Source organism: Ursus americanus, chromosome 33 (genome assembly GCF_024610735.1).
Source record: "Ursus americanus isolate L20-20 chromosome 33, mUrsAme1.1.p, whole genome shotgun sequence".
Classification (NCBI taxonomy): domain Eukaryota; kingdom Metazoa; phylum Chordata; class Mammalia; order Carnivora; family Ursidae; genus Ursus; species Ursus americanus.
This window is the reverse complement of record NC_142159.1, coordinates 15,105,049-15,114,638: the sequence shown is the minus strand read 5'-3', so window position 1 is coordinate 15,114,638 and position 9,590 is coordinate 15,105,049. Positions and strand designations below refer to the sequence as shown.

Below are 9,590 nucleotides of genomic sequence, written 5' to 3'. Positions count from 1 at the left end.
ACTGGAGGAAGGTGCTATCACACGTATACAGTTTGGCATCTTTTTTGAATGCAGGAAAGCCAAGGCCCTGAAGCCCAAACTAAGACACCAACCCTTGCTCCCTGCAGGAGACATGCAGGTGCCCCCTCCTTGACCCAACACTAAGACAGAGACCACTGGGCCGTGCATAGGGCGGGTGCGCTGGAGCCGACGCGGGGAGGGGGCTAATCTGAAGACACTTCTCCACGATTACAGCAAGTTCTTCACTTTCATGCTTTATTGAAAGTAAAATATGAATCAAAGACAGGTATTGGTAAGCAGGTTATGTCTCTAAAGAATTACTTTTTAGTTCAGAGCAGAATGTTGTCCCATCTACTGTGATACAAATCCTTTATGGACCAATGCATCTGGTATGAAACTCGAGCAAGGAAATAGAACAGAACTTTATTCCCTCCCGTGACTATAAATCTCGTATGTAAACATGATTTACTGTCACTGCTACTAAGCTGCTTCGATCTGTACTTGCCCCCGCCCGCCCACCACCCTCCCTTCAATATAAAATTTGAAACATTTCCTTCAAGTCTGATGTCCTTCAGTGCAATCTGCTTTATTTGACATAAGGCATTTGGGACAGTCGCTTCGGAATAGTTCTCTGCCTTTTGGAAGAGTCACAGAATGGTTTAATTCTTAAATCCACGTTTTCGGTAATGCCCTAACATGCCAAACTCCTCTCTTCCCTTCTGGTCATTTCGTTAGCAGTCAGCAAGTGTTCAAAAGATTAATGTCCAAGTAGACCAGTACCTGGGAAAAGAAACACACGTGGAGGTACAGTTGTGAACCGAAAGGTAAGACTTCATGTATTCCACTTGCCAAGAACGCATCATCAACAGGGAATATCCAAATTTAACAAACGAGCGCAGCAGCCCCTTGACGTTGAAGGGTAGGAAAAAATATCAGCAGACTCCAGGCTTTCAGCTAAATCACATTTCTGCTGAAAGCCACGTGTTTCCTACGCGGTTATCTTCACACACGTTAATCAGATTTTATTGACGCTTTCATTTGATGGCCATTTGTCATAAAGAATTTGTTTTGTTTTGTTTTGACCACATCAGGAGTTTCTTTGGAGTGGAAACGTGCAGACAACAAAGCTGCACTGAGACGAAGGCTTTATTTAGGCCAGTAGCTTTGCTCACTCATTTGCTTTAGCAAAGAACCCCCGGTATCTGATTCAGACTCACTCCTTGGCAAAACCACAAGCTGCCACGGACCTCTGGAGTAGGCCAAAAAGATTCATGATGGCAACGGTTAAATCTGTAAATATCAAAGGTCTGTATTTGACAAATTAATCCATGTCATTGGCGTACCTAACTATAGCGGCCGTGAGGTGACTACACACCACCGCGCCTCCGTCCAGAATAATAATCCAAGAAATGCTTAAATCCTCAACAGATAGAGGAAACCTTTTCACTGAACCGGCTATAATTCAGCAAATTCCTTTCCTCGAATTCTTACCAGTGATACACACACTGTTTTCCTCTAAGATGAGACTGACAGAAGGAACTGGGAACAGGTCAATATAAAGGTCGAAATGCCGCTAGCTAATCCCCCAACCTCCCCATCCGCCCTGCCCCTCAAACGAGAAAGGGAAAGCAAATGGGCATCTGGCAGCTGTATTTCGCACACACAGGCCCTCTCTGAGGCCTGAGTGCTGAAAAAGATAATGAAGAAGCTTGAATAAAAAATGCATTTAACGAAAATTAATTTCAGTCATGAGGCTCAGATTGAATTAAATTTTAAAATCAAATTATAGCCTTCGCTTTAAGAGAAAATTACAGTAGGACTCTGGCATTCATGAACAAAACATGACAAATGTAACTTACCTTTAAACCCTTCTTCCGGCATACATACTAGAAAAAAAGAAAGAGAAAAAAAAAAATCCAAAATGAAAAGACTGCTGGGACAGACAACGGTAATATCACTTCGATGCCTAAAGACAATAAGTCTAAAATAACTTCTAAGTACCTTACTCACCCATGATTACCTTTGAAGGTTTGGGTGAGAATAAACAGATGATGATCTTTGTTTTTATTTTCCCCAAAGCAACACACGTGCATCGTTTGAAAAGTCCAACACAGTACAAGAATGGTTGTAACTGGAGAGACAGGACACCGGGGGAGGCAGGCCTGGAGAAAGCCATGTGACCCATGCCCCCTGGAGCCGTGTCTCCCCCGCTTCCCCCCATTCCCACACTCCAGAACGAACCACTTGAACTCGGGTAGCCCTTTCTTCTGGACTTTATTTCCAGATAATGTGCTTATTCAGCTGACCCTTGAACACCTCGGGGTTGGAGGCACTTGACTCACTGCATGGTCAAAAATCTACATATAGCTTTGGACTCCCCCAAAAGTTGACTGGAAGCTTTACCCACCAACAGTCATTCAACACATACTTTGTATGTTGTTTGTATTACAGACCGTATCCTTACAATCCAGTAAGCTAAAGAAAAAAAAGTTATTTTTCTTTTTTTAAGAGAGCAAGTGGGGGAGGGACAGAGGGAGAGAGAGAATCCTGAAGCAGACACCCGCTGAGCAGGGAGCCCGACATGGGGCTGGATCCCAGGACCTTGAGATCGTGACCTGAGCTGAAATCAAGAGACGCTTAACTGACTGAGCTATCAAGAAGCCCTGAGAAAAATAAGAAAATTTTAAGAGAAAATACATTCACGGTGCTGTACATACACTTATTGAAAAAAACCAGAACCCATGTATGAGTGGACCTGCACAGTTCAAAGCCATGTTGCTCAAGGGTCAACTGTATTGTTACTTCCTAACTTTAGATGATCTCTACCAACTTCCTCAACAAAAGATAAACACTTAGTTCTACCAGCTCTTACGCGCCACCTGCCCCCTAACCCATCTATCCTCCTGACAGAGATCATTTCTAAGCGTGGGTCTCCGGTATTCACATTATTTCTACTCCATGTACAGCACTCACAGCCGAACCCCGTTGCGTACTTGGTTGTATTTCCTGTTCTGTAGGACTTTTTGTTGGTCTTGGTACCTGCTGTGTTATTTATGACTTCCACTTTCTCTGTACCATCTCCGCTTCAAGCAGAAGCTCTTTTGAAGACGTGCAGACGTCCAGGCAGGCAGCCGTCATTTCCATGCTGCCCTGTGGACATCCTCCGCCACCGCCTGCGCCCCCGGCTGCGACCTGGACTGGGGTGCTCACCCCTCCCGCCACAGAGCTCCTCTCCCGGGATTTGCCTTCACCATCGTCTAGGGCATTTTTCCTATGTTGGACCCCTACTTTTTGGTTCCACCATTAAAATCCTCCTTGGCTTACACTGTTGTTTAAGAGGAGTGCACCCTCCCGCAGTACCTGGGAACGGTGCGCTGGAGGGAAGTGTTTTGAGGCCTCCCGCGTGTTCACAAAGAGCCATCTCACGTGAGGCTAGAATAACGTGTCTCGTTGTAGAATTCTGACTGGAATTCAATTTTCCTCAGGATCCTTTGGGCACAGCTCTATGCACCTGCCTTTCTGACTCTTCATCCTAGGAACGGGACTCATTTTCCTTCGCATCTCTGGATGCTTTTAGGGTCCTCCCATCCCTAGATTTTCACTTACGGTATCGGGCCCTTGGTGAAATCATTTTTTAATTTCGTAAATCCCTTTCTGTTCTCTGAATGTTCCTTCTATCTAGTCCCCTCGCTGTGTGGTCTCTCTGTATTATGCGTAGATAATTTTTAAGCTTTCTTACGTGTCCTGCATCAACTGCTTCTATGGTTCCTTTTTTTTTTTAGTCTGCTGACAGACACCTTTCAGTTCCATGCTCTCATTCCTCCACTGCCCGGTGGCCTGGAGCTGCCCCTTCTGCCTACTGAAGCGTGAGGACTCTGTTCAGGGGGCGCTGGGGGGGGGGGGGCTTCCCTGAAGGGCACGAAGATGAACCACTTAAGAAAAATAGATTTCTGCAGGTGACATTCTTGAATTGGCCACTATCCCCCAAGTGGGATCTCCTCCCTCCTGTGTGGGAGGGAGAGGTGGCTGCCATCATCCGAACAAAAAGCCAGGGCTGCCCTTCCTATGTGCTACTCACAGCTTCGCTCTCGCCTTTGTGGTTTAAGTTGCTCGAAGCGCTGAGACACACACCCCTGGTGGCCACATGAGGCGCAGGTGGGGAAAGGAGCAGTGATGGGCTGTCACGGGAGGGGCTGTGAGCGGTCTCCCTGCTTCTGGTCTCAGGCTCTGCGATCTGAGTTAACTGCTTCTTGCAGACCTCTTCCATCTGCAGACCTCCCCTGTATGCCGGTTTCCTCAGGTCAGCTAAATAATTACTACTCTTTTCTTGGCTTTCCATTTCCCCAATTTTTGTACGCTCCTTTCTCTTTCTCTGAGCTTCTAAGACACATGCTGTAAGATCCCGCCCTATCAACACTTAGAACCTTTTCAAAGTTAAAAGTAAAAGCTTCACTAGGTGTAACTGCCCCTCATTCTAACGAGTTAAGCAACAAATTCCTCAAATAAGTTTGTCTTTACCTTGCATGACGTCATCCATTGCGGCATAATCCGCAATTGGCTCATCAGCCTAGAAAGACAAAGGAAGACAATTCAAAACCTCAGGGAGCGGGAGCCTGGAGCAGGAGCAGGCCAGACCCTCCTCACCCGCGTCGGGCCCAGATGCAGCACTGTGTAGCAGAGAACAGGCTTCGAGCACAGCCAGCGATGTCCAGGACTCACAGGGGATGCCCCGGCCAACAACGACGTAGGTCTAGACCCGTCACCTCCGAAACCGTCCATTATGTGCGGCACTCTTTTCCTGCTCCTCAAAACACTTCTCGACGTGGACATGTTTAGATCCCCAGATTACTAAATGCAGATGAATTATATGAGCTAGGAAGCCAGCGGTGACGGTGACAGAGTGAGTTGAAACCAAGTCAGACTGGTCCCCTAAAAATAGGTTAGCTTTAAAAGACATCTGTGTCCCTTCTCGCCACTAGGAACAAAACACCCATTGCCTTCTCAGGACGGAAGCCAGCACGGAGTGCGAGCTGGTGGCGGGGTGAGCTGCGCGGGCCTCTTTGCCCCATGACCAGCGTGGACTCTAGCTGCCCGTCTTAAGTGCAAGCCCTTTGATTAACATGGGCCGTTCTGAGAATTTTGGACGTAGAGTCCCTAAGGACTTGGCAACCTTAGGTTTTCAAAGTAATTCCCCAAAACCTACAGTTGGGTGAAAAGTGAACAGAGGGAGGGGGCGGGTGGTAGGAGGAGGCTGCGCGGACGTGTGGAGGAGCGGGAATGGATGTGCTTCTCGTTTCCAGGGCCCAACTGGATCTCCCCAGAACCGAGGCTCCAGGGTATGAAACGCATATATTTCACAGTTCAAAACCCTAACAAATCTTCTACCGCGTGACGTAGTGGTGTTTGGCATAGTGGGGATACCTCTAGCCGAGAAACCAAAGAGGCAAAGGGAAGCGATGAAACCCAGCCCTTAGGGAGAGGAAAAGGGGAGCACTGGGCTGATGAGGCTGGCTCAGATACCCCTCCTTCCTGAAACACTTTCTACCTCTCCTGAATCTACTCTATCCGAAGTCAATCTCCATGGCCTGCACAAGAATCCCATTAAGACAACCAAAAGTATTCTGACTGTCGTGGCCAAACCTCGTGTCTTATATTCGCTTCCCAGCTTGACTGGCTGGTACTTCTAAGACGAAGGAAAAGAGACGATGCTTTAACAGAAGTATGGTTAAGTAATTCTGCTGATCCAGAAGTTTGGGCAGAGGCTAAATCTATATCTATTATTTTTAACAACAATTATGAAAACCCCACAAGAACTAACGACGTCTGGACCTCCTCTCAGTCTCTTGTGGCTCAGCCAGCGCCGCGCGATCCAGAGGCCAGCAAGAACTCACCACGGTTGCTTATCACCACACCCTGCCGAGGAACACAGGCAATCTTAACCATCGCTGCCAGTGGTTTGCACATAGGTGCCGGACATCAAAACTTTCTAGAATTTCCTCAGGTAAGGAGCCGTTACCTACCTTTAACAAAATGACAGATTCGGGAATGACGCCAAGGGTGCCGAGGGTGGCACAGTCGTCACTTAAAATCTTTCCATCGATTGACAGATTCTGGTCAAAAGGAGCAACTGAAAATGCATGCATGATCTGTGCCAATAAAAAAAAAAAATAGCTTGTATAAGGCAAAATACTGAGACTTACACCCTATTTGAATAAATGAACACATGGATTCTTTAAAAAAAAACACAAACAAGTCTTCAGACTACAAAAGATACTACTCTTTACAATCAGCCCACTGGCTACACTCCCACTGAGACTAAAATCCCAGCCTATCTGGGAACATCCTTGGGAGGTCTGGTAGAGAACAATTAGATCCACAGAGCCTTTTGTTCGGCACCTCGCCACCTCCCCCAGAGTGGGGTGTGGGGAAATCGGAGAAGGTGGACCATGCCGACAGCTCCTCTGGTTTTAAGGCCCGGGCAAGGAAATCACAGTCACCCTCATCATGTCCGGGCCCCACGTTCTTTTGTCAAGTCCAGATTCTTTCATAAGACCATCTGTAAATTAGCCAGCAGGCTATTTGGATTTTCTTTCGATTCTGATTCCATTAGCAAGCCTAGACTGTATAATTCAGCTCTTGAGACTGCTGTATATTCTTAGACAGTCTTGTCTCCAGGAATCAAACTATGAATTTCTTAGGGAAAGGACCATGTATACCCCATCCTAATTCAAGACAATTGTTAAAAATTAAATACATTCAGAAAAAAAAAATTAAATACATTCAGAAACACCGTTATGCATAATAAACATTTTGTCAACATCACAAAAATGTCTTATTTTTATCATTTCTAGATAGTAATTACCAGTGGGCAGGCAAGGAGGAGTTGGCCTTGGACGGGAGCACACAGGCACCTTCAATGGTAAGTTCTAATTCGTAACTTGGAGGGTGAGTTCAAGAATATTCATTTTAGGGGCACCTGGGTGGCATAGTCAGTTGAGTGACTCATGGTTTTGGCACACACTGAGATCTCAGGGTCGTGAGATCGCGCACTGTATTGGGCTCTGTGCTACGAGTCTGCTTAAAATTCTCTCCCTCTCCCTCTGCCCCTCCCCCTTCTCTAAAATAAATCTTTAAAAACAGTATTCATTTTATAATGCTTCATAACTTATTCAATGCTTCGTGTATTTTAGGACATGTATGTTTTATTACACCAATATCCATGATGTTGTGGGAACACTATTCTACCTTTATACGCACTCTACCCCTCTACTCTGAATCTGGAAAGACAGAGCAGTCCTGAGCCGACTGTGCGTATCACAGGGCCCAAGAGCTTTCCAAGCTGAGAAGATCATGACCAGAAATGTGATTTTAATAATGGCACACAGAAAAAGAAGAACCAGGATAACAACACTGGCCCTCTCCCTATTAGGCCAGAATCTTAACTGGCCTTCGCAAAAGGACATCAGCTCCCGAGAAACAAGCAGAGATGGATCGGGGCGCCTGGGGGGCTCAGTTTGTTAAGCATCCGCCTTCAGCTCAGGTCATGATCCCAGGGTCCTAGGATCGGTCCTACATCGGGCTCCATGCTCAGCGGGAAGCCTGCTTCTCCCCTGCCGGCCGCTCCCCCTGCTTGTGTGTGCTCTCGTGCTGTGTCAAGTAAATAATCTTAAACAAAACAAAACAGAGCTGGATCTGTGGCTAACGGGCACTGATACCGTCACTGATCTGTCTGGGCATCCACGGATGTATTTCTGGTGGGTAAGAAGCACACCAGGACACGTCTACCCAAGCCACCCAGGCACAGTCATCAGGTGGAAGTAACCAGCCCCAGGGTATCAAAGGGGACCCGGGAGGAAGACAGAGTTCCAGTGGAGGTGTCCAGGGCCAGTTTAATGAGGGCAACGACACAGCTTCAGGACTGTAGGAACGCGTGCTCACATCCCCAAAGCCATGAGGTTGGACAAAGCAAACACCTCCAGCCACGAGCACCCTTCACTGACGGGCTGATGCTTAGTACTTTAGGTTTTGAGGACACAGACAAGGACATTTAGTTAACTTCATTCAACAACTAATGAAGCTTTTATCACGAAGCCACCAAGAGTCGGATGCTTTGCTCCGTGCTGGAAATATAAAAGCCGGTGAGTAATCCCACCCTGGAGGGGTTCAGAGAGCGAGGACAAAACAGTGTGGCCTAGATGGTGGCAGAAGGTACACGTCAGATCTGGGGAGGACAGAGGAAAGGGTTCGACAGCTGGAGGCATAGACAGGTCTGTGGGGGGGGGGTGCTATGGAAGATAAACAAGTACTCACTAGTGAGGAGAAAACGCTCTTTCAGAACGAGGCAACGGGGCAATCAAAGGCACGGAGGCCTCTGGTATAGTAATTCATAAACCATAAAGACGCCTGAGTATAATTACTCTTGTATGGGCCTGTTTCATCAAGCAGGTGCAGCGCCCCTGACCTACGGAGCACACAAGGAACAACGAGAGCCTGTTCCCTAACGGGGAGCGGCTCTGGACTGCCTGCTACAGTGTCGGGTGGGGGTGGCTAAAATAAGGGAACCCAGGGGCAGTGACTTTAGCTGCCAGCCATTTAACCTCTGCGAAAACGTTTCCTCCTCTCTAAGGCAGGTAACATCGCCCGCTCAAAGCCTATCTTTGGGAAAATGAAATAATAACAATTAAACATCGAATATCTTCTGCAAAAGGAAATGAATCAATTGTACTTCCATTTACTTTACGGTATCAGAGGTGGATGAATTAATAATCAGGCAAAGCAAGCTACTTAAGGTTTTAAGCAACTGTAAATGGGCTTGTCCAGAATAAAACATTCACAATTTTACAAAGACTGTCCTCCTATTAACTTGGAAATATAATATTCCTTAGAGGAAAGGCTCCGTCACACATAAAAAAAGACATTAATACTTTAAAAAAAAAAGCCTCACCCACCACCACTAACTGAGGGTCACACGCATGCCCACTACAAACCCCAATGCTGGCCAGGCTGCCAGGCAAAAGGTCACGTCTAGCGGAAGCATTCAAAGCCACCACCACTGAGCAGCGAGGGAAAATTACATCTCACTGCCCTTTGGTTTGACTCTGGATCACAGTGGCCTCAAAGCCCGGGTGGGGGGCGGAGGAAGGGCACTGCAAAGGACCCATCCAGGAAGAGCACATCGGGGGCTTCATTTGAACTGTGGCTCGCTTCAAACAGCAGCTCGGGGCAGGTAACGCGCTCCTACACAGAGGATATTTCTGCTGACTTTTGATTTGTTCTTCAAAAATCGTAGTCCATAATAAAAGCAGAAAGCAGCATAGGCCTTTTGAATGTCTTTATCCACAGGGGCTCTTTTTGTTAATTTAAAGGTTTTGAATGTTCGAGGTTTACCACTGACAGGCAAAAAGCCGGTGACAGAAACAAGCTTTCTCAGATGTAAAAGGTACAATAACAGAGTAAAGATATTATGCCAACACGTTTATTTTCAGAGCCACGGGTTCAACCAAGGGAAATACTGTTCCCAGGACAATCTGGAACATATAACACCCTCAAAGGAAGCCTGTACTTTTGCCTCAATTACAATGATAAATATC

The 9,590-nt window shown here is 46.7% G+C and overlaps 1 protein-coding gene across 6 annotated transcripts in view; it reads right to left on the bottom strand.

Moving 5' to 3' along the window:
- Window positions 1-233: 233 nt before the first annotated feature.
- Window positions 234-9,590, bottom strand: part of USP48 (ubiquitin specific peptidase 48) — a 90,099-nt gene continuing 80,742 nt past the window's right edge. For all 6 annotated transcript variants that reach the window (XM_087858458.1, XM_087858457.1, XM_087858459.1 and 3 more), the window contains 4 exons: window positions 6,021-6,146; window positions 4,519-4,567; window positions 1,860-1,886; window positions 234-780 (listed from right to left, as the gene is read on the bottom strand). In XM_087858458.1, the coding sequence (XP_087714584.1) occupies window positions 758-780; window positions 1,860-1,886; window positions 4,519-4,567; window positions 6,021-6,146 (225 nt within the window). In that variant the 3' untranslated portion in view covers window positions 234-757. The remainder of the gene's footprint in view (window positions 781-1,859; window positions 1,887-4,518; window positions 4,568-6,020; window positions 6,147-9,590) is intronic.